Genomic DNA, 25,798 nt, shown 5'->3' with positions numbered 1-25,798 from the left:
TATTTCCTATAATACAAGGTAGTAACCACATTATAAGGCGATAGAAAGGGAGTATGCACTCTGCCAACATGATATTTCTTAACTGGTATGTCAAGGTTATTCCTGTGTATTAATCTCTTAACTATAATCTTTTCAGTTTGCCAAAGTAAACACCAGGGTATTGGTAATATAGTGTGGTGTTCTGAGTGAGATGCTCTGGTGATTATTTTCCCCACGCTGCATGCCCCTGTTCCTTTGGTTTACAACCAAACATTCGGTTTCCCTTCCTCATATTAAATGAGCATAACTGACAGGGGACAAGTCTGACTGATCCTGCTGATTGCAAGTGTCTTTACCAAAGGGCATAGCTATCAGATTAAGCTCATGATTCTTCTATATAAGTCTATGTTCATGTACTCAGGGCCTGATATTGTAGAACGTGTTAGGATGTGGGAAGAAATGGAGAAGTGGAAGAGGAAGGGAGCAGGGGCTGGAGGTGGGGAAAGGGACAGGGTGAGAGGGAGGAAGTAGGTGGTGATAGGGAAGGCAGAAATTACTGGTTGATGTAGCTCCACAATCAGCGTTTGTTGTCTTTTCTGTTGCGTTTGCCTATAAGGGGTGAAGCTATATCCCTCAGGTCCTGTGTGCCTTTGCCTGATGCCTTGCAGGGAGGAGAGCCATCTTTCACCGATGATGTCAAGCTGCTAGGCTTTGAGGATCCCCAGCAGTAGGGTGTGGCAATGCACCAGTGTCTCCCATTGGCAACTATTTTAAAAGATGGAATGGGAGCCCTCAAGTTCCTGCTGAGCAACAGGGATCTGCACTACCCCCTGGTCATCTCTTTGATGTACTTCACTGCTGAGCTTACACACACACTTTGTATAATCACAAACAAATAGTATGTATTGATTTGTCAGGGGTATGTGTACCTCTGGTGATATGTAGAGGTCTTCCAGGGGGTATATCAATGCATCTAGATATTTGCCTAGTTTTTCAACAGGCCACATAAAAAGCACTAGTGAAGTCAGTAAAAACTAAAATTTCATACAGACAGTGATTTGTTTATACTGCTTTATACACTGAAATGTAAATACAATCTTTATATTCCAATTGATTTATTTTAAAATTATATGGTAAAAATGAGAAAGCAAGTAATTTTTCAGTAATAGTGTGCAGTGACACTTTTGTATTTATGTCTGATTTTGTAAGCAGGTAGTTTAAGTGAGGTGAAACTTGGGGTACACAAGACAAATCAGACTCCTGAAAGGGGGACAGTAGTCTGGAAAGGTTGAGAGCCACTGTTTTAAATAATCTGCAGTGAACTTTCTGCTTCTTATGGCTTTGGGAACAGAGGCACTTTTTCAATGTCTTGACATGGAACTGAGTGGGAAACTTCATAAAATATTTGAAACTTCATTACTTGGCAAGTTCCCTAGCTCTTCTAAAGTCCGGTCTCTTCAGCCACATCTTTTGCAAAATCATTTTCTTGGTATCCCTCAAACTGTCGTCCTCCCCTTTGAGCTAGCTGCATTTTTCCCTCTTTTACAGTATGTATTAGAAGTTTGATTACCAGTACATGAGATTTGGCATTTGAGGCTGGCTTTAAGAATTAGGGAACTGCGTGCTCTAAGTCAAATTTAAAATAATCCATTAGGTTGAGCACTTCTGAAAGTATGCTCAACCTAATGCTCAACTCTTCTGAAAAGAGCCTGGGAACAAATTCTAGGGGGTTTCACTTTCTGCTATTTCAGGTACTCCTTTAATTCTCAAAGTATTGTGGTGACCTTCCATTGGTCTGCCACTTTAGATTTAAGAGAAGATAAGTCTGTTCGGCTTCTCTGCACCTGGGTAGAGACCCCTTGTACCTGATCTTCCAGAGTTGATATTCTTGCTTCTCCTTCATTCACCTATCCTGTCAGCCCTTGCAGAGAGAGTAAAATGAGAGAAGTCAGGAGATATCAAGGCCACAATACAATTGTATCTGCAGCAACTTTCTCCAGCAGGGCCAACACAGACACAGCGCCCTAATTAACCATTTTGTCCAAGGGGCTAGAGTCTCTGTTCTCTTTGTCTTTTAGCTAGTTGTAGAGCCCACAACAGACAAATATATGACTGCTGATTTTCAAGAGATTTGGGGGTACCTTTTCCTTTACTAAGGCTGGGGGTGTTGGTCAGGGGCTCTGTACTACAGATGGAAATAGATATTAGCGGATGGCTCTGGAGCTCAAGGTATCTGTTCCTCCAGGCCATGCAGCACCTCCTGCAGCTCGTTCATGTTAGGTTTTGTACATTCCCACTTGTTGCAAAATGTAATTCAGGCCTAAAAGTAGTTGGCAGCATGCTTTTAAATATATTCTGTTAATGAACTTCAGGTATGGAAAAGCCAACAATAGGATAATATTGGGAATAAAATGAGGAAAGTGATATAAACTAGGACACTGATAATGTGGTTGATTGCACACTGGCAATTCATGTACATGTATAAAAGTTATATAAGACATCTTTTATAGTCAAACTGCCATAGGTCTTGATAAACTGAAAAAAATCTGGTCTCATAGAACTCTGGCAAGCATCATTCAGTCTGCTCCCAAGAATGGGGCAGGATAGCAAAGAGGAAGTAACTATGCAATATTCTCAAAACAAAATAGTTTATAGATCCAACAAAGTAGGACTATATGCCAAAATCTGCTCTCAGATACATTGATGTAAATTGTGCATAACTCATTAGATTTCATTTGAGTTATTCTCAATGCGCACCAGATAAACTAGAGCACATTTTGTCCCCAAATAACTAATTTATATAATTGTCTCTAGAGGTTATAGAATCATAGAATCATAGAATATCAGGGTTGGAAGGGACCCCAGAAGGTCATCTAGTCCAACCCCCTGCTCAAAGCAGGACCAATTCCCAGTTAAATCATCCCAGCCAGGGCTTTGTCAAGCCTGACCTTAAAAACCTGTAAGGAAGGAGATTCTACCACCTCTCTAGGTAACGCATTCCAGTGTTTCACCACCCTCTTAGTGAAAAAGTTTTTCCTAATATCCAATCTAAACCTCCCCCACTGCAACTTGAGACCATTACTCCTCGTTCTGTCATCTGCTATCATTGAGAACAGTCTAGAGCCATCCTCTTTGGAACCCCCTTTCAGGTAGTTGAAAGCAGCTATCAAATCCCCCCTCATTCTTCTCTTCTGCAGGCTAAACAATCCCAGCTCCCTCAGCCTCTCCTCATAAGTCATGTGTTCCAGTCCCCTAATCATTTTTGTTGCCCTTCGCTGGACTCTCTCCAAAATAGGCGAAAACTATGATAGGGGAAACTGAAAAAAATAGCAGAAATGCCAGGGCTAGAAAATATTCCTGAAGCACTGAAACATGCACTGATATTTTTGTAATATGCCTACTAAATATTGGACATTGAGCCAAGCTGCTGATTATAGTCAGGACTTCCTTCTGTATGTGTGCAAACTTCCTTTGAAACTTCTAGGCACTTCAGAACTGGCAGTGGTTTGTACGTGTTGACAAATGCTATTTATTTGTTCTTTTTTTCCTGTTCCTTTAAAACCAACAACTATTTACAATGCTAGAAACACACGTAAAAAAACCCATTTTAGTGATTTACGACAAGTCTGTTGTTTATGACTTTACAGGGTGATTGCTTGTACACTATTCGTACTAACCATAATTTAGAAGTTGAATTGTGCAAAGTTGTATATGTTAAGAAAACCTGCCACTGACTTGACATGTACAGCGAGAAACTTCTATCAAAGCTTAGTGCAACTCACTCAGAGCATTTAATTTTTGAAATGCTTTAGCTACCATTGAACTTGGCTTTCTTGTTTCAGATTGAAGCCATTCAACAGATTACAAATAATACTACAGCACTTGGTAAGTATAGGGTTCTATCTGGTAGTGTTAAAAGCCGATTTTGTAACTTCTCCCCCTTGTGTGATAGAGAATAAGTGTATAGTTCTTTAGTTTATCCAATCATGGCAGTATTATACTGTAAATTCAGCTTTTTAATGTTTAGGTCTAATGTTTCCAGTTACACTTCAGCTGGAGTTTACTACAAATTCCTTTTACAATAATAATATAGATTTATTAGTTTTTGGCACCCCACATATTTTGAGTGATTATTCTGTTTTTCTCAGTAGATTCAAACACAATGTTTTCCAGTATGCTAAATTGTCTTCTGTATATTTTAGTTTGCTGACTTTACATTTTAGTTTTGAGTTTTAAATTGAGTTTGCTTATGAATCATTTGAGTAACTTTTTTGTATAATATTGTCAAACATGATCAGACAAGGCCATTTGCCATGATCCCATGTGTACTGTGTTAGATGGTGAGTAGGAGAATAGTCTTGTACATCTATCATCATAACTGATGCAAGTGTTTTCAACGTGGTAGTCTCAGTGAAACAAGATCACAACCATATGTCCTAAATAAAGACATTGAGGAACATAATGTATTTCAGAATGTACAACACAAAATATTTCCAAATATTCCTGCAAATTAATAAGCGCAAAGCTAGTATAATATATTTAGTATGGCTTTCGGAGCATTATTAAAGAGTAGCTGAAATAAATCAATTTTTAAATAATTTGAGAGTTGTGTTGGAAAATGTTAGTCTAGAATTCTGTCAAAATACTCACAATGACCTGAATCACAGTTACGGTGAGTTTTGAGAATGTTTATGGAATTATACTCTATACCGTATGGTTATTCAACATGAAAATACATTGTTTTACTTAGTCTCCCTATTTTTGCATGTACAGAATATGTCCAAACACACAGATTCTGCAGCTGAAGTGTTATTGGAAAAGAAAGGATGTGCTGGAGTCATAACTATGAATAGACCAAAGGCTCTAAATGCATTAAATCTTTCCATGATTCGACAGATTTATCCACAGTTAAAGGTTAGTGGCTTTATTTTAACTCAGCCTAAATTCATACATCTACTGGCAGTTTTAAATATAAAGCTGCCACTTCTTTGTTCTTTCTAATCAATCTGTAACTTCTTGTATGGAGTCACTGACCCAATCATTAAGACCCTGCTTCAACCGGTACTTAAACTTGCACCTAACTAAACGTGTGAGTAGATCCATTGAATTCAGTGAGACTACTCACAGTTTTAAAGTAAGGCATGTCCTTAAATACCATCCTGACCTACAGATTAGGTTGAAGAATCCACATTTGCATGGTAGTTTGGTTCCCCAACTAACTTCCTACATTTAAGTGAAATGCTGAACAGTGTTGCATATGTAGTGATATGGGTTCCTTTCTCCAGAGGTTATGTAAGCCGGGCTGGGGGTGGGGAGTACTTGAACTACTCCAAATCCTCAATTGTAGAAATCATACCACTTTAACTATACTGGCATAAAGTGGTTCAACTCCCTTCTTTAGTGCAGATGCAGTTATATTGGTATAAATGTTTATATTGATATAGCTTATTACCATATGGGAAAGGGATTAAAATAGATGAATATAATGCACTTTTAAAAACTGCATCAACACTGGGAGGCTGTTCGACTATAATTATTTCAGTTAAAAACAAAAACATGCTACACTGATGTAGTTATACCGGTACAACACGCTGTGCGTAGACCAGGCTTTAGTCAATTCATTTGGCTGAAATCCATTAGTGCTACAAGTCATGTACTTCCTGCCCAGTCTGTTTGGGCCTTTAACACCCTGGTCTCCTACTGGCTGAACTTTGAGCCCCAGTTAATACCATCTCAATCACAGAATCTTCTGTGGGTAGTACTGGTAGGAGCTCCTCGCAGGCTGACTGCTCTAGGGTGTAGCAACTCCTACCAGGAATGAGGACAATAGTCCTCACAGGGCACATACTTCTAATAGCAGCAAGTGCTTCCCAGCTGCTTCCCGTTTCTCTTCTGATGGTATTGACACTGAAGCTGTCTGTTGGAAGATTCAGGAAGACCTATCTACATCAATTAACCTTCCAAGCATGAACTAAATGTTTCTTCAAGGGATACAAACTTGTTTTTTTAAGAGTGAAATAATAGATTCGGCAGAGGTTGATGGCACTGACCCAGGAGAAATTTCTACTCAGCTGCATTTGTGGATTTTCAAAGTCCTGCTTTTTGTATGTTTTTAGGGCTCAGTTGAAGTTTAAGGAGGATATGGCTCATTTTCTGGAAGGAGTAAGAAGAATGACCAAAGACAGCATTTGGGAAAAGTGGTTTTAAATGAATTTTTATATATTGGGGAATAATATTTCTTTTGTCCTTCCTCTTAGACATGGGAGAAAGACCCTGAAACTTTTCTAATAATTATAAAGGGAACTGGAGGAAAGGCTTTCTGTGCAGGGGGTGATATCAGAGGTAAGGACTTGAGAATGTGCTGAATTCACCCTGGTCACTGTTTTACAATTGTGACATACAACTTTCAGTGATCAGTTACTTCAATATTCATATCCCCCATTCTAAGTACAGGGCATATGTGAATTAGTGAGATAGAGGTAAATAGATACTGTTGTGCAAGAATCATCAAGGTTTTAATGTGGCCACTGCAAAACATTTATGTATCTTAAATGAGTTCCTTTTCAGTGTAAGTAGATAATACAGAGATAAAGCAAAACTGTATTTGCCCTAGGACAGCTAAATTTTGTTATAATGGTTGAAAAATAACTCTTTATGAGTAGCTGGCTAAAACTTAAAATAGGCGTGACTGAAGTGAATGTGGTAGGAAGAGGGAAGCACTTTGAAGAACTTGCCTTCTCAAAAATATCCCTTGCTACTGAGGGCATCTGTCCTTGCAGTCTGGTGGCCCTGTTAGACAACCCACTGATATTAAAGACCCAAATAGTCATGGCAGCAAAAAACACCTGCTTATATTTATGACTTGCTATAAAGATTGTACCCTATTAGACAGATCTGACCACAGTGATCAATGCATTTGTGTACTCCCTACTAGATTACTTTAGCTAATTTAAGAACAAACTATATACCCTGAAAATGCTCCAGAGGCTGAAAATGCAACAGCCTGTCTGCTCATTGTAAACTAGTGTCCTCTCAGCACTGGGTCCTCATTTTCCAATATTCAATCTTTCATAGGAATGTTTTTAGCTATCTGGGAAATTGGCTTTCCCTCTGTGATCATGACCTCCTGTGATCATTCCAGTGAAACCAAACTGTGAAGCTGCCAACCAGTAGGAAAGGCTCATGAATGCTGCAGGCATAATTTATGAGAGCTGGACGTAGATTATCAGATATATTATGACAAGAAATTAGTGGGGAAAAATATGCATGATAATGAAAATAACTCAAGGAAGATTATACTGATTGTATTTAAGTAATTACAATACATTTTTAAGTCTACTGGTAATTGTCACACTTCCATTTGCTGCACTGGAGTGCTGCAGGAAACAGGGGCCCCTCCTATAGAATTTAAGTCCATTTTGCAGAGTACACAAGACCTTGCTTATTGTCAATATTTAATATTACAAGGTCATTTTTGTTGTGCTGGTTAAATTTGACCAAATTTTTAAAGCAATTTTTAGTTTTAATTTTGTCTTATTTTACTAGCTATCACAGATGCAGGAAAAGTTGGAGATAGGCTAGCACAAGATTTCTTCAGAGAAGAATACATCCTGAACAATGCTGTTGGTATGTGTGTACAAAGCAATTTCCAAATCTAAAATACCTGTAGAATATTTGTGGTTTTGATTTTTCACAGTGGTGGCTCTAAAGCATAAATTCAACATTTAATTTTATAGAACTGGTAACACAGGCAAAGATTAAATCCGAAGGTATTAATTTCTGACTAAATGCCAGTTTTCGTAACCCATCACTAATTTGGCAGTGGGGAATCCCTTATAGTTTTAGGGGTGCGGCTAAGTATGGTATTCATTTCCCATTTTAAACTGTTAAACAGCTTCTCCATTTCATCTTGGGGGTTGTCAGTAACTATATTTCAGTGATGGGGAAAGTGATTCCTAGATTTGCAGATGAAGTATTTTAGATAATTGTGAAGTATTATTTGTTTAGTTTAGAGAAGACACAAAGAAGATGTGACAAGATACATAAAATGGGCACTCCTATATTTACTGTCTAATAATGTAAGAATGTGGCAGCACTCAATGAAATTAGAAGGCAATACTGCTTTACTCATTGCATAACAATTTGTAGCAGGAGTTCCACTGATTATTACTGTGGCAAGGAGCTTAGTCGGAGTCAGAAAAAGATTGGACCTTTATGTGAATAATCTATTTACAGCCAGAGACACAAGATACTGACTAGAGGGACCATTGTTTTGATGCTGTATGGCAATTCAGGTGTAGCTAAAAGATGTTTTCAGATTAAAAATTCATATTTCTGAAAAGTTAGTGTGTTATCGTACAACACCCTTAGATTATTAAAACAGGCCTGTTCTACACTAAAGAAATAGGTTGACTTGTCATGTCACTCATGGTTGTGAAAAATCCACACCTCTGCGGGGTGTGGTTAAGCTGACCTAACCTTGCCTATAGACAATGCTAGGTCAATGGAAGAATTCTTCATTGACCTACCTACCGCCTCTGGGTATCTATGCCAATGGGAGAACTTTTGTTGGCATAGATAGTGCCTACACCAGTGTTTCCCAAACTTGGGATGCCACTGTTCAGGGAAAGCCCCTGATGGGCCGGGCCGGTTTGTTTACCTGCCGTGTCCGCAGGTTTGGCCGATCGCGGCTCCCACTGGCCGCAGTTCGCTGTGCCTGGCCAATGGGGGCTGTGGGAAGTGGAGGCCAGAAAGTCCCTTGGCCCGCACCACTTCCCGCAGCCCCCATTGGCTGGGCACAGCACACTGCTGCCCGTGGGAGCCGATCGGCCGAACCTGTGGATGCTGCAGGTAAACAAACTGGTCTGGCCCACCAGGGGCTTTCCCTGAACAAGCGGCATCCCAAGTTTGGGAAACACTGGTCTACACTGATGTGTTACAGTGGCACCTCTCTAGCATTTCAAGTGTAAGAAGTCCTGAGAATATAACATCCAACTTATGTTGTTCTCGAATCTAACTTCTGTTATCTCACCTTTGATTATAAAAGGTGGACAAGTCAGTTTTATCATTTTACTTTCTTGTTCTCATGCTTTTGCAGAATCCTACAATGTTTGTGCAGTAAGAACACACAGGACTTTATGTAAACCTTTACCATTGCCTTTAAAGCACATACAAGTTTTTCTATTGATCATGGCTTCATTAAAGCATATATAAAGCAAATGTATATTTTTGCCAAATTTGATCTGATAGCATTCCTATGAGTGAGATTTTGTATTATGTATTGAAAGCATCTCTAGTGGGTATCTAAAGTTGTCAGCAAATAATGCATCTTATTTATGCAGTCAAAGTAGACATGTAGTACAAAAATTGGTTTAGCAATCCAGGTAGTAATATTGCATTTTCATCTGGGGTGATGGGGTTAAAGTGCACGTCCTTTGTTATATTTGCTAAATACTATTTCCCACTACTCAGCGTGGGGATCTTGTAGTGAAAGACCCTCTTATATATACACATATACAGAAAGAGAGAGTTAAAATTGATGTGGGAACTATAACTCCACATTTTCTTGCATTTTGTGTGCTAGTTGCTATAACGGCATGAGTTGGGATTTTGCAGTTTCTTAGATTTAATTTAAAATACTGATTAAAAAGCATAGCTTCATTCAAAAAAAAAAAAAAAGCTGTCCTCATAGAATATCAGGGTTGGAAGGGACCCCAGAAGGTCATCTAGTCCAACCCCCTGCTCGAAGCAGGACCAATTCCCAGTTAAATCATCCCAGCCAGGGCTTTGTCAAGCCTAACCTTAAAAACCTCTAAGGAAGGAGATTCTACCACCTCCCTAGGTAACGCATTCCAGTGTTTCACCACCCTCTTAGTGAAAAAGATTTTCCTAATATCCAATCTAAACCTCCCCCACTGCAACTTGAGACCATTACTCCTCGTTCTGTCATCTGCTATCATTGAGAACAGTCTAGAGCCATCCTCTTTGGAACCCCCTTTCAGGTAGTTGAAAGCAGCTATCAAAACCCCCCTCATTCTTCTCTTCTGCAGGCTAAACAATCCCAGCTCCCTCAGCCTCTCCTCATAAGTCATGTGTTCCAGTCCCCTAATCATTTTTGGTGCCCTTCGCTGGACTCTCTCCAATTTATCCACATCCTTCTTGTAGAGTGGGGCCCAAAACTGGACACAGTACTCCAGATGAGGCCTCACCAATGTCGAATAGAGCTGGGACCTTGGTTTTGCTCCTCCTAAGTTAGCCTGGATGTTTAGGTATTGACACACTTACAGTCTTAAAAATAATGTAGGTTTGTTTACTGGTTGCTTTTTAAATGCATTCTTAAGGATGGTAGAAGTGTTTCTAGAACTTGCCCCCTAGAGAATTAACTGACAAATCATACTGAAGTTTATTTATATAATTTATGAACTACTTCAAGTACCTGTATTGTTGGGTGGTGACATAAAATAACTTTATTCATTATGAATTTAACATTTTATCCTTTTATCTCTTTATTGTATAAAGTAATTTGTTAAAACTACAGCCAGTTAAGTGAAATATCTGTGTGTCAGAGGTATTTTCTTCTAGGCTGGGGTTAAGTGTATAAAAATATATTACATATGCCTAATTGTTACATTTCTGTTAGGTACCTGCCAGAAGCCGTACGTGGCACTTATTGATGGGATTACAATGGGAGGTGTAAGTAAAATATCTTTATAAGTGAGACAGTTGAGATGGCTTGTCTATGTTAATGTAATATTTGATTAAAAACATTGCGTGAAGCAAAATTGACAGCAGTATGTACTGTAACGCCTCGCTTAACGTTGTAGTTATGTTCCTGAAAAAATGCTACTTTAAGCTAAGCGATGTTAAGTGAATCTAGTTTCCCTATAAGAATTAATGTAAATGGGAGGGGGTTATGTTCCAGCGAATTTTTTTTGCCAGACAAAAGACCATATATATGTACACACACACAAATACACAGTATAAGTTTTAAACAAACAGTTTAATACTGTACACAGCTATGATGATTGTGAAGCTTGGTTGAGGTGGTGGAGTCAGAGGGTGGGATATTTTCCAGGGAATGCCTTGCTGCTAAATGATGAACTAACACTTGGCCGAGCACTCAAGGGTTAACACGTTGTTAATGTAGCCTCACACTCTACAGGACAGCAGGAATGGAGGGAGGAGACACAATAGATGCATGGCAATGGCTGCAAACATTCCCTGTGGGAACTGAATGTGATGATGAACCCACGCTATCCCACTGAAGTGCACCACTCCCTTCCACTTTCCAAAATGCTGATGGGGGGGGGGTGCATGTGTGAGAGAGAGACAGACACACACACACACCGTGTATGTGAGAGAGAGACGCGCATTGCCCCTTTAAGTACGCTGACTCCACTCTAAGTACACTGCCTTTTTAAGTAGATCAGCAAGTTGAGACAACAGCTGCTGGCAGCAAGCTCCCTCCATCCTGAGCCCTGTCCTGTCCTCCCCTGCTCTGTGGAGATCGGGTGCAGGGCAGAGGGATACCCAGACATCAGCACCCCTGTCCTCCCCACCACCTCGGCACAGCAAGTAGGAGGCTCCCAGGAGCAGCTCCAAGGCAGAGGGCGGGAGCAGCACACAGCAGTGGAGGGAGGGACCCTTGAACTGCCCAGCAATTGATAGCCTGCTGGGTGGCTGCCACACAGGGAACTTAGGGGGGCTACCAGTCCACCCTGGTTCCAAGCCCCAGCAGCTAGCTCCAATGGGCTACTCTTCCTGCAAGCAGTGGACAAAGCAGGTGGCTGCCAAACAACGTTATAAGGGAGGATTGTGCAACTTTAAATGAGCATGTTCCCTAATTGATCAGCGACATAACAATGAAACAACATTAACCGGGACGATGTTAAGTGAGGAGTTACAGTATAATAGTCATTTAACATAAGTCATTTTCAGATATTATTGGGTGATGCTTGGCCCAAATCATTTAGAAAGTAGTTAATTTTCAAATGTAACGTCTCTCTTTGACATAACCCATTAATATACTGAAGAGGTAATGCAGCTTTTTGTGCAGCTTTTTGTTCCTATCTCTCAAGTGACCATTGCAGAAAATAGAAAAAAACTGATGTGACTCCATATATAATGAACATTAACTCTGGAACTTGCTTTTCATCTGTAAAATACCATCCAAACCTATGGCATGCTCATGACAACTCCAAGAATCTAGTTCTTGATACATTGCAGCCCCAAAATGAATTTAAGAGATGGTTTTACTGTTTTGCTAAAACTAAGCAATAAGTTGTATATTCTAAAAGTTATATGGTTAAGACTAGTTGACATTTATTTTCTGATTGGAATTATATGCACATATTGTTAATGAGCTGCTCTTTCACATGGAACAGGAGGGAAAAATACTTCTAACTAGGCAAAGTGAATGGGCTAAAGGGAAATTGTATGCATCAGTGACTCAGAATAACTTCATGGGCCAAATATTCACTGCAAATTCTTTGAAGGTGTGTTTACCTTATCCTCTTTATAGCATTCACATTTGGTAGGTGTAATCAGAGGGAAGGAGATATCATCATATATAAGAGAGTTCTGCCACAGCAGAGCAGACTGCTATATTTAATGATTCTGTTACTGTTAATGATAAACCTGTGCTTTTCTCTGAGGATTTGGTAGTAGCTTTGAAGGCAGCAGAGGACCTTGCAGTTTATTAAGGAGGCTGAAATTTTGGTATAAGAACCGTGAAAGAGTGGGGACACTAGCATGCAGAATCTGCAGAAATTTCTTCCAGCTCTGGTCAGTTTGTTGTTATTTGACACTAACCATAGTTAACTTACTTTCTTAAAGGTTAGAAGTCTGAAATATAAATATCAGTTATAACTGATTAGCTACCATTGGCTGCACACGTTAGTTCCATTTTGTTTCTTAATGATACCATATTATATGCAATACCATGAACAGAGTACTCTAAGAAAGATATATTGTGGTCATTTCTCTTTAAATTTGGCTTTTTAGATTTCACTGATAATTCAAATCCTAGCAGAGCACATCACATGATAGAAAATAAAGTTTGTATATTTGTGGTATAAAATCTGGAAATGGTTAGACCTGGGTCTTTGAGTGATTTGTTTGGTAGTGGAGTGTGTCTGTATGGGCTGAGTTTTCATTTTTAGGTAAGAATATCTGTGTGATCACTGGAAGATCTTTGTTTTCAACCCAGTGATAAAGCATCTTAAAACTATCCGTGGAGATAGCATTGCCTTAAACAATTTTACTGGTGGTGTTTGAGTGAACAGCAACACTGACAGAAGTAGTACCAACAGTAAAAGTCGTGTCTGACTACAGCAAGCTGTGGAAATAAGCCGTGGGAAGGCAGTAACTGACTGAATTGACTATCAATTTCTTAGTTTTGCATATATATATAAAAATCTGCTAGCAGCCGAAAGAGGATAGCATTTGTTGCTTGGCAGATGATAGGGCTAATAGAGTCCCTGGATGAAAGCAAGTTTTTTTTGTTTGTTCCTTGCTTGACTAGTTTTATCTACCTTCTTCTTTTCATCCCTTCTAATATACACAGCTTACTATACCAGTGCCTACCAGTATGTAGGTAGTTTTTCCAGAGTTAAGTTAAACTAAAAAAAGGGAAACTTTCCATTTACAAACCCTCACATCTAACTAAACACAAATACATGGTATCTCGTTGAGGGAGATAAGCTCATGTTGTGGTTATACAGTTGTCCTGAGCTCTTTTCACCCCTTTCATTTACTGTTTCTGTTACCAGCCTTGCTCTCCCTGCCCTCCAGGCTCCTTTCCTTCCCACCTGTAACAGGGCACACCCTGCCGTCAGGTCACTTCTCAGTTTATTCCCCATCCAGGGGGGAAGAAAAAGTACAGACAAAGTCTAGTAATTTTTATACCGGGCCTTTGGCCCCCGTTTTGGACTCATCTGTCTGATTCTAGGGTTTGAGGCTTGTAGCCTTCTACTGTGCAGATAAGGGAAACTAGCCATATCCTCTCCTTTGGGTTCCAGCCCAGGGGCCCTGTGTTGGGCAACTAACAACCACACCTTCTAATCCCTTGTTGTTTCCCTAGGCTGCTCCTACCTTTTCCCTGTTTGTCAGCATCCCTCACAGGAACATGGACTCCGCTAGTCCCATTCTGGAGTTTTCTCCTTGTGTGGCTTCTTCCCAGACAGCTACTGAGTGCGTTCTCAAGGTCCTTCTTAGTCTTCTTGGGTTATACTGGAGGCAGTCTCTCTTTCCTTAAGACAGGAGTTCCCTGCCAGTCTCTTCCTAGATTTGGGGTTATATTTCAAGCAATCTCTCTGGTCTTCCTCCTTAAGGCAGGAGTCCCCATAACCGCCCTCATCTTGGAGCTGGGATTATGGTTCAGGTAGTCAGTAATGCCTTCCTTAAGACAGGATTTTTCACAGCTCTCCTCATTAGATCTGTGATTGTGATTTAGGCCAACTGTAGGGCCTTAGCTAGCTTTTCCTTCAGCTGGCCCCTTTTTTCCCCAATTAGTCCTCCAACTTGGAGAGCTCAGCAAGCCAGACTTCTCCTGTTAGTGCCTCCTCTGCTATGAGGCAGGAGGCAGCATATATGCTGGGCTTCCTTCCTGAAGTTCATCCCAATTGGCTGGGCAAGAGGGGAGCCTTGCCCTCCCCGCTCTGCAAGGCTCCTAGTCCCAGGTCCTTAAGGAAACAGTAACAGGTTTTCCCCACTCAAGCACTACATTTTCTTGGGGCTACTTCCTATCTACCAGTATTTCGTATTTCTTTTGGTCTTTGTATACATCAGACCTCCCAAACTCCTAAGGGGCCATGCCATGGTGTGCTGTCCCCTAACCACTACTACCTCTAAAGGGACAGATTAACCCTCCCACCCTTTAGATACCTTGTGTCCCTTTCTACTTTTTCTTATTCCCCTGTTTTTGTTAACCCATGCACTCTCATCCTATCCCCTATTTTTAGATATTAAATTCAAAATGTGACAATTAACGTGATATTTACCAAACATTAGGCCAAATTCAACAAACTGTTACAGGGAGGTTTAAAGTACTTTTAAAAAAAATTGTGCTAAAACAGAGGTTTACCCCTTTACAGAGCAGTTTAAATTCTTGCATTTTTTCCTGTCCTGCAAAATGATAAATCTTTCAGATTAGCTGGTGTGTCTAACAATGTGGTTGGTGCTTTCTGGTATTAATAATATAAACAACTAAAAGACTCATGGTGTCAAACCCCTCTCCTTATAACAGAGCCTGGAGCAATGCAAAGCAAGTAAAGTGCTCAAGATTTATGTTCAGATCACCATATTGCCTGTTTCATTTGACTATCAGCTGTTCTCCAACACACCAACTATTGTTTAATACTCAGATACTGGTGGAACCCAAAGTCCTGAATCTGGATTAGGGCCTTCTTTGTGCTCAGTTCTGACAAGCTGATGATCGAAGTAGACTAGACAGAATAAAGTGAGTTAAAGATGATTGGTCAGCCATTGCCTTGATCACTTTGCTTGTATGTTGCACCCCTTTCCCAACTTCTTCCTACATCTTTTGTCTTGTCTGTTTGGATTGTAAAATCTTCAGCGAGTTCAGGTGATTACTCATAAAGTATGGTAAGTATTTCTTTCTACTGAAGTATAGTGATATTTAGAATCAATTTTTTCATATAGGTTAAGGTAGAAACACTGAAGGAAATCTAGTTTTGGTGCATTCTAGGTTCATTCCGAAGTGTCCTGCCTATATTTTACAATAGGGAGGAACTTTGCAAAGAATAAGAAATTGAGTGGTTTCCTCAAACATGCCAACTTTCCTTTCAGCTAATCAAACCTTCTGCCTTGCATTATCAATCTACTCATACTCTTGTTTAAAGTGGAGGGGATGGAAAGAAACAGTGTCAATATTTATCAAGCAAATGTTACACTTGAGAATTTCATATTAAAATATTGAAAATACCTGTAAAAATGGTAACATTCAAATAGTATTTTGTGTGGCTAGAAATAATACATAGCAAAGATAAAAACTTGATGGAGTTTAAAAACGTGTATGTCTTCTCTTCCTCCTCTCCTCCAGGAAAAATATAGCCTACCCAATTAATATGGTATAGTCTGATGTCACCCCTTCATTGGCAGTATAAAGTAGCATATTAAAAGAAAAAGAAATAGGACCATATCTTGCAGACACTTAGACAAGTGTTGGGGTACCTCCAGACCTCTTCCACTTGGGTCCCCAAGAACTCAGTTCAACTCCAGTCTCATCACTCAGGTTCCTTTATTTGGCATACAATAAAGCTATGTTGAGTTGATCAAACTGAGGCATAGGAGGTGCGTGTAGGGTGTACAACACATCCAGAGTTACACAGTAAACCTCTTACTTTATATACCTTTACACATTACACTGCATTTACTATACATTGCATCATATGTTTTGGGATTGGCTTGGTCACTTTGTAGGAACCAATCCCTGTACAGCCCACACTGTCCATGTACAACTTACCCTTTACCTCATCTTACATTCCAGGACTATCTTATCCATTGTTATGTTGTTCATTGTAAATGTTTCTCTGGGTGTTCTCCCTTATCTTAGTTAGTACAGACATTCTGTTTCCAGCCTGCTGATTCATTTAGCACCTTAATTCTGTCTCCCAAGACATGAGGCCTCACCCAGGTCCAGTTACTCATCTCAAACCAGGCCTCCATTCCACTGCTTTTGGTTTTGTTTTTTTTAATATATTAGCGTTTGTTTTATTTGTATTTTATTTTGAGGGTTTTTTGTGGTTTCTGTTTTAAATTTACTATCCAGCAGTACATTTCCAAGACCGCAATAGTTGTAATTATTTGAATCATCATTAATATTAGGCTTAAAATATGAACTAGGAGGTGCAAGCTCACTTTGTTTGGTATATCCCACTGGGATGTAATTTTACATTATTTGCTTGCTGTGCCTTTAAAGCATTTTTTTTTTTTTGGTAATTTTGCTTTTACTATATTATAAAAAACTGATTCATTCTCTCTCTCTCTCTTTCTCTCTCTCACTAGCTAGCATGGGAAATTTAGGTGTGAAAGAGAACATAGGCCAATTAAAATAATATTCCCTAGGTCCTTACCAGAAGTGGTGCTTTTTAGCCACCACACAATTCTTATTACCAGCACAACCAGTTTTTACTTTACCAATGTTCCAGCATCTCAGCTGTACTGTGCAATTTGGAGTCTGTTCTCCCACAGTGAACCCACATGCTGGCAACTCTGCCTGGAAGACATTACACATGCATATGTAAGGATCTCCCAGGTCAAACAGCAGTACAAGTCTGGGGCTTTCCAGACCTTCCATTGTCTTGTAACAGTATTTCTATGGCGATAAAAAAGAGCAAGCTGTTTGGCTCCATATTACGTACCACTGGTTTTACTGTGTATGATATACTAATCCTGTCTCCCAGAAATGAAGCCTCACCCGTGTCCAATTACTCATGTCAAGCCTGACCTACAGTAAGCAGGCCGATCGATGTAGTGAGGTTACTTTTATGGGGAGATTGCTTGTGCAAAAGTTTGTTCAGTATAGCAGGGGTTCTCAAACTTTTTTTTTCTGAGGCTCCCACAACATGCTATTAAAAACTCCATGGCTCAGCTGAGACACAACAACTGTTTTCTGCATATAAAAGCCAGAGTCAGCATTAGGGGGTAGCAAGCAGGGTAATTTTCTGGGGCCCACACCACAGAGGGCACCATAAAGCGAAGTTGTTCAGGTGTTGGTGTTAGCCCTGGGTTGCAGTTCCGTGTGGTGGGGCTTCGACTTTCTGCTCTGGGCTCTAGTGAGTCTAACGTGGGCCATGCTTGGCGGAGCCCCTGAGACCTGCTTGCGGCCCCTGGTTGAGAACCGCTGCAATACAGTATATTACATCTGCTGTTTGGTAGCTATCAGAGTTTGCCTTTCCTTTACTTTTCACATTGAGTGGTTAGGGTGCAAGGACACATGTTCAATGAAACTTTTAAAATATGAGTTGAAAACTTGTAGGGATGTTTAAAATATTAAACATTGCCTAGAATCAGCGCCACATACTTTTAAGATGTAGTCATGTGGGTTGAATGGAATTGTTTTTACTGACAGGATCTAGTGTATTCTATATTCCAGCATGTATAATGTGCACAGGAAACCTGTCAGATGCTGCAGGGAAGCAGAGCTCCACGGTTAATACAAAATCTTAAAATAGCCCTACAGACCAAGACCAATCTGGCTATTAACTAATTAGTAGTCCCGTTTATTCATTTTAAATGGTATCTTCTTCATTTCAGTATCATTTAGTTCTTGCCACAAAGATACTTTGAATTTAAGGAAGTTTGTGTAAGTGTTGGCGCTTCTGCTGCCTTTGAAAGCTTACCCGAGCAGTAATGAATACAAATGTTTGCAGATTTTTACAAGTTTAATGAATGCTATGATTTTGCTTAAGATAAGTTATTGCATTTGTAAATGGCCTGTACAATTACTGTAACTTTTTAATGCTTGTACTCTCTCACAATGCTGGACAAAAAACAGAATTTAGATGAAGGCTACGATACAATAATTTATTTAACTAGGTACTGTGGCAAGTTGCTGGCATTTCTTTGATGGGTCTCTCACTCTCTTCTTGGGGAGGGTTCAGGGCACTGTTTCTCGCCCCTGAACTGGGGGATTAACTGCCCAACTAGTGTCCTAGAGGAGGGGAGTGGAGAGGGAGGGACCCGGGCCCGCCCTCTACTCCAGATCCCAGCCCAGGGGCCCTAGAGATAGCGGTAAACCGCTTGAACTAGCAGTTCCTTCCCCTGGTCTACTTCTCTCTCCTGCCCTTCAGCTTGTGCAGTTTCCTGTCCTCCCTCTGCACAAACCAGGTGTCCCTTTACCTAGGGTCTTGGTCTTCTTAGCCCACCGCAGCAATCTTCCAAACTGCTCTCTGCTCCAACACCAATCCACTCTGCTTCAACTCCTTCCCCTGTCTGAATGGAGCAGGGGGGTTTTATCGGGTGACTGGCTTCTGGTGCTTTAATTAATCTGTAGCAAACTTTCTTCTCTCTACAGGGAATAAGGCTTCCTTCTAACACTCTCCTGCTGCCCTCTGGCCATGCTGTATCACAGTACTTAATCCTTACCAAAACATTTATCACAGATTGTTGCTAATTCCAAGAAGCTGATGTTTAAGTGTTTCAAGTCTCTAAAGTACATCATGGAACATTAGATGATTGAATCTTCTTTTCCCTGCTTATCGAATCAGTCCTGCGGATGGTTTTTTGATGTTTTTAAAACCTTCTGTATTTATAGTTGCGGTTGACAACATTTGCCAGACCAATAACAGATCAGGGAAGAGGCAAGCATCTGTCAAGATAAAATATGGTTAGGTAGAAAAAGGAATGAAAACAGACCGTGTTAATAATACATTTCAACTTAAGTGTAGCAGCATGAGACCACAGCTTGAACCTTTTACCCACACGCTACTGATTGCTAACTCTAATTTTATTTGAGTTAAAGTATACAGGATGTTATGGACAGGTTTAAATAAGAAGTTTTTGGAATGTTAGCCTAATATGTCTTTTTGCATATATACTGAGTAAACAGTTGTCATCAGGCTACCTTTCTTAAATTTCATATAGCTAGAATGTCCAAAAAAAGTAGCAATGTGTGTTTATATCTTGACCTTAGTAAGGCTTTTGATACTGTCTCGCATGACCTTCTCATAAACAAACTAGGGAAATACAACCTAGATGGAGCTACTATAAGGTGGGTGCATAACTGGTTGGAAAATCGTTCCCAGAGAGTAGTTATCAGTGGTTCACAGTCATGCTGGAAGGGCATAACGAGTGGGGCCCCGCAGGGATTTGTTCTGGGTCCGGTTTTGTTCAATATCTTCATCAATGATTTAGATAACGGCATAGAGAGTACACTTATGAAGTTTGCAGATGATACCAAGCTGGGAGGGGTTGCAAGTGCTTTGGAGGATAGGATTAAAATTCAAAATGATCTGGACAAACTGGAGAAATGTTCTGAAGCAAATATTCTGTAATTCAATAAGGACAAATGCAAAGTACTCCACTTAGGAAGGAACAATCAGTGGCACACATACAAAATGAGAAATGACTTCCTAGGAAGGAGTACTACGGAAAGGGATCTGGGGGTCAGAGTGGATCACAAGCTAAATATGAGTTCACAGTGTAACGCAGTTGCAAAAAAAGCAAAAATCATTCTGGGATGTATTAGCAGGAGTATTGTAAGCAAGACACGAGAAGTAATTCTTCTGCTCTACTCTGTGCTGATTAGGCCTCAACGGGAGTATTGTGTCCATTTCTGGGCGCCACATTTCAGGAAAGATGTGGACAAATTGGAGAAAGTCCAGAGAAGAGCAACAAAAATGATTAAAGGTTTAGAAAACCTGACTTATGAGGGAAGATTGAAAAAATTGGGTTTGTTTAGTCCGGAGACGAGAAGACGTGAAGAGGGGACATGATAACAATTTTCAAGCACATAAAAGGTTGTTTCAAGGAGGAGGGAGAAAAATTGTTCTTCTTAACCTCTGAGGATAGGACAAGAAGCAATGCGCTTAAATTGCAGCAAGGGCAGTTTAGGTTGGACATTAGGAAAAACTTCCTAACTGTCAAGAGTGATTAAGCACTGGAATAAATTGCCTAGGGAGGTTGTGGAATCTCCATCATTGGGGATTTTTAAGAGCAGGTTGGACAAACATCTGTCAGGGATGGTCTAGAACTAGATAATACTTAGTCCTGCCTTGAGTGCAGGGGACTGGACTAGATGATCTCTTGAGGTCCCTTCCAGTTCTATGATTCTATAATCACATCTTTGCCAGCAAAATGCCATTTTAAATTAAATACTTAGAAGATGTATGATTTGCAGTCTTGGCTAGAAGGGAACTCCCCCTGTGAGTCCTCTAATGGCGGTTATTGAGAAACAAAAATATCATGTAAAACCCTTGAGTCTAGCATCCTCAATAGTGGCTACTGAAATTAATCTCAAATACTCTAAAGCTGTTCCGTAGGTTACTCTAGATTTTTTGCTTATTTACATGCTAACCACTGTCCTTGTGCTTAACATCAGCTTAAAACTGAATTAAGTTAGATATTGATAGCCATGAAGCATTGCTAAACACGGCATGTTATATGGGGTAACGTTCTATGTGTAGAGCATTTGTAATGATGCTCAGTGAATCCTGTCTTAAGGAACCACTGAAGAGACTTAAAAAAAAAATATTGCTTAGCAGTGGCGGTCTCCTAATAAAAAAGGGGCAGAATTGTGCTAAGTGCACGTGTCAATAGTTGCCTTATAGGGCAGAGAAAAAAGTGGCCTTGTAAATAAGGGAAGGTTCTTGTGCCTATTTCACTTCACGATTGTATTCTCAGTCATCGTTTCCTGTATGAAAAAATACAGTTCAGATATAGATTTTTGCCTTGCATAATTAAGTGTGATGATTAATTTTTTAAACTTTGTTAGATGATAAACTTTGTCTGTTCTGTTATAACTTTGTTTAAACAGCAACCAAAAATGAGATAGCTGCTTTACAGAGCAAAACATAGTTCCTGATTGAAGAGTTTACAGGGTAATTTTATGTGAAAATAGCAACATTGTATCAAATGTCCACAATTGAGGCATAGCAGAAAGTTGGGGGAAGAGAGGGAGCTTTGCCAATATTCTACCCTCCCCACAGTTAGAGCTCTGTGGGAAAATTCTGTTATAGCCTTGATTCTGCAACTTCGCCAAGCTCAAATTGCCAGTAATTTTAACAATGGTTCTCACAGTGAGCTACAGCAAGATAGGGACATAGGAGCTCTGGGTTTACAGGGATCTTCACCCGGATTACCTCAGCATAGTCGTGAACAAGCTCCAAAAATTTACTTTCCAGAAAGAACTTAGTTTTCGTTCTTTAAAGAACATCTTTTCTTTCCCAGACGAATACCCAGATAAGCAATATATGGAGTAAGGCTGACATTCTGTCTCACGCAGAACTCAGATTTCTTCATTTGGTTCACTTGCTTTTAAAGCATATTTGTCAGTAATATTAATGGTGTCAGTTTTGGCATGTTGCAGTAGGAGAGTATGGGCTTAATCCTGCAATTGTTTTATGTGCAGAATTTAAACTGAATTCAAAAGCAGTTTTGAGTGCAAATTATTAGTTTGATCAGGCAGAGAGGGGTTGGAAGTGTTGTAAGAAAAGCCATAATTTGAGTTCAAAAATTCTTTTTGGGAGTACAAAAACCTCTTTAGAGCCAAATAACTTTGAAAATCCTGGCTTAAATTCTGGAAAGTGACTCGTAATTTTGGGTGCTTCAGTTTAAGTGTGTCCGACTTGACACACCTTTGAAAGGGGGCTCATTTTCAGAAAGCATGTGCTCAGCATTTGTGAAAATCAGATTTCAAGTTGGGCAAAGTCATTAGCACCTTCTGAAAATTTAGGCCTTCTGATTTTATTAGGAAAGGTGTGCGTCATTTGCAAAAAGTCATTTTTAGTGCAATGGAAACTTCAGTAGGGTTTAGGCGATTTTTCAAACTCTAAATTTTTGCCTTTTTAAACAGTCATGTAAATCTGTTGAGGAAAAGATTAGTATGCAGGTATTTTCTAGTGTCCACATAAACCAAAACAGATAAATATGATTTAGTAAACAAATGTTGCCTCCACTTTTAAAATAATATGAAGCTTTTTAGAAGAATATTTGTGCCATGCAATTTACCACACTTGCAAACTGTATTTTACGGAGAAGTTGCACAGTATGCTGAGCTATAAACTGAATCTATATGGCATAATTAGATTACAGTATAAAGTATCATGTAATTAGAAAGGGTCATACGTTGTCATTGACCTGTGTTTGAAACTTCTATTGATGTCAAGGGAAGTTTTATGTACAGATAAATGGCAGAATACGGCCCAGCATTGTTAGTTGTTCTTTTGCTAGAGCAAAAATACCATAAACTGTTTTTATGTAGTTCATCTTAAATAATGATATTTAGGGCTTGTATCTAGTCAGCAAATAACGGGTCTGTGTGCTCTGTGGCAAACTGGACCTAACCGTTATGGCCATCTCTCTGGATTCTGTAGCTGTTTGGTGCAATAGACTAGAAATTGTGCATGTTCAATTTACAGTTTTTAAAAAGCTTTTAATAAATTCAGTACAGAAATGGATACAATTATCAAAGTAACCCCTGTTTATTTTGATAGTAAATTTATTTTATTTTATGTTGCCACACATTTGGTTTTGTATTTGGGGCACTCAAATCTAGGACACTTGTCCACATCCCATGTAACCTCCACTCTGGGTCTGAACAAGCTGGAGTCTGACCTTTCACTTATGCTACAAGGTCTGTCTGTTTTCTAGGGAGTCATAACCTGTAAGTCATAACCTGAAGGTCAATAGGAGCTAAAAGAGCTTGCAACTTACGAAAAACAAGCCACTTACTTAGCTGTTTGAAGATGGATGTAAGAACTTAACGTTAGGCATCTAAATATGAAAAATTTGGTCTTAGGCTATTGAAGACATTGTAAAGAGAAGAAGTTGGAAATTTTGGTCCATCTAGTAAGGAGAGTTGGAGAGGAATTAAAGTCATTGGTTAATTTTATAAGTTTTGAATTTGGTGTTTATACTGTAAATTCACCTAAACTTTAGAGCTTCGGCTCGGCATATTTTATAAATCAAAAATGATAAATGTTGGGAACATTCTTTTTGCATACTGTGATTTATATTTTTATTAATTTTTGACCACTTATCAATATATAAAAATGTGAGTAAACAGATTTTGGGTTACTTGAAGTCACAGAATGTAGAAATATGAATGTTGCTTGAAGGTACATTGAGGTACTCTTTATCTTTTACAGTACTACACATATAAAAGAGTGCCAAATCTGACTCTTAATTGGTTTTTCTTTAAAATTAGACAAACACCTGATTCAGATCACTTTCCCGTTTCTGACACGTATAAGCAGATGACAGTGGAAATGGCAGGGAAATATATTAATCTATAGGTATATTTTTATTCTTTGTGACAATTCAATTTGGAACTGGGTACACAGTGAATGATAACTATCTATAAATCTTGAATTGCTGTCAACATTTGTAATGGATGTGTTTTTCTGTAAGAACTTTAAATGAGCCAGTAGGTGGGGTTGTAGAGCTTATTAATTTTCTTAAGCTTACCGTGTACTCTTCTGGAATTGTAATTTTTTGTGCCACGTAAAGTTGCTTGTTTTTTATTATCTTCATGCATGTGTAAGGGCTTCAGAATAACCTGCTCAACTGACAGAAGTGTGGCTAATAACAATAAGATGAAAATAGAACAAAAACTGGAGTGAATTTGACAAGAAACCTTATACTGAAAATCAGTAGGACAAGTTCTGGGTGCAAGGCACACACTGGGCCTGTAGAAAATTAGTTTGGCTTATGGTAATATGACAGCTACTCAAATGGTTATTTCATTTGTTGACTTCTGCCCAGCCAAAATCCAGACGTTTTATTTTAAAGGAACGCAAGAGGCAAATGGGCAAGAGTGCTGTGTACAGAACACCAGAGATAATATGCACAAGGTGTAATACTGATATGCAGGGTGGGGTTTTTTTTGTTAACAATAGGGTGAGTTAAAGATGTAGGGATGGCTTAAATTTGGAATTTTCTAGAACAAAAGAAATCCCTTTCCCCTGCTTTAACCCTGATATCGGGGCAGTTGAATGGAGGTGTTGCTTCAAGAGCTTTGCTCTCTCCGCAGCACCTGTACTTCCAATTGGGCCTTGCTGCAACAGGAACTTAATTATGTTGGTCAGTCCAGTTACTGGTCCTGCCTTCATAAGGTCAGAACTTCCAGTCTAATTAGGATTGTATTTCATATGCACTGTAATACCGGTTCTCAACAGTGAGAGTTAAATACTACCAAGGCATAGCAAAGAGTAATTGCACAGAACTTTGAGTAATTATAAGGTATAACCCAAAACTTGTACTTTTAAAATCTCATAATTTTGAGTAATCTTGAATAAATCCATTTGCCACTCTCTCTCCATATTTTTTCCCTTTGAAGCAGACAAAGATCTTGAGATATCATCAGAACACTTCTTGTGAATTTCAGAAACACCCTGTCATAAATATAAAGGGAAGGGTAAACCCCTTTGAAATCCCTCCTGGCCAGGGGAAAGCTCATCTCACCTGTAAAGGGTTAAGAAGCTAAAGGTAACCTCGCTGGCACCTGACCAAAATGACCAATGAGGAGACAAGATACTTTCAAAAGCTGTCAGACCAGGAATGGAGTCTTAGAACTTTTAGTAAGTAATCTAGCTAGGTATGTGTTAGATTATGATTTCTTTAAATGGCTGAGAAAAGAATTGTGCTGAATAGAGTAACTATTTCTGTCTGTGTATCTTTTTTGTAACTTAAGGTTTTGCCTAGAGCGGTTCTCTATGTTTTTGAATCTAATTACCCTGTAAGATATCTACCATCCTGATTTTACAGGGGGGATTTCTTTATTTCTATTTACTTCTATTTTTTATTAAAAGTCTTCTTGTAAAAAACTGAATGCTTTTTCATTGTTCTCAGATCCAAGGGTTTGGGTCTGTGGTCACCTATGCAAATTGGTGAGGCTTTTTATCCAACATTTCCCAGGAAAGGGGGGGTGCAAGTGTGGGGAGGATTGTTCATTGTTCTTAAGATCCAAGGGTCTGGGTCTGTAGTCACCTAGGCAAATTGGTGAGGCTTTTTACCAAACCTTGTCCAGGAAGTGGGGTGCAGGGTTTTGGGAAGTATTTTGGGGGGAAAGACGCGTCCAAACAGCTCTTCCCCAGTAACCAGTATTAGTTTGGTGGTGGTAGCGGCCAGTCCAAGGACA

The 25,798-nt window shown here is 39.4% G+C and overlaps 1 protein-coding gene across 2 annotated transcripts in view; it reads left to right on the top strand.

Moving 5' to 3' along the window:
- Positions 1–25,798, top strand: part of HIBCH (3-hydroxyisobutyryl-CoA hydrolase) — an 88,678-nt gene that overhangs the window by 5,207 nt on the left and 57,673 nt on the right. For both annotated transcript variants that reach the window (XM_084643730.1, XM_084643729.1), the window contains exons 2-6: positions 3,822–3,864; positions 4,753–4,893; positions 6,237–6,321; positions 7,525–7,605; positions 10,619–10,671. In XM_084643730.1, the coding sequence (XP_084499856.1) occupies positions 3,822–3,864; positions 4,753–4,893; positions 6,237–6,321; positions 7,525–7,605; positions 10,619–10,671 (403 nt within the window). The remainder of the gene's footprint in view (positions 1–3,821; positions 3,865–4,752; positions 4,894–6,236; positions 6,322–7,524; positions 7,606–10,618; positions 10,672–25,798) is intronic.

Source organism: Lepidochelys olivacea, assembly GCF_965140295.1.
Source record: "Lepidochelys olivacea isolate rLepOli2 genome assembly, chromosome: 11".
Lineage (NCBI taxonomy): Eukaryota > Metazoa > Chordata > Testudines > Cheloniidae > Lepidochelys > Lepidochelys olivacea.
Note: the sequence above shows the minus strand (reverse complement) of the source record. Positions and strands in the feature narration are given on the sequence as shown.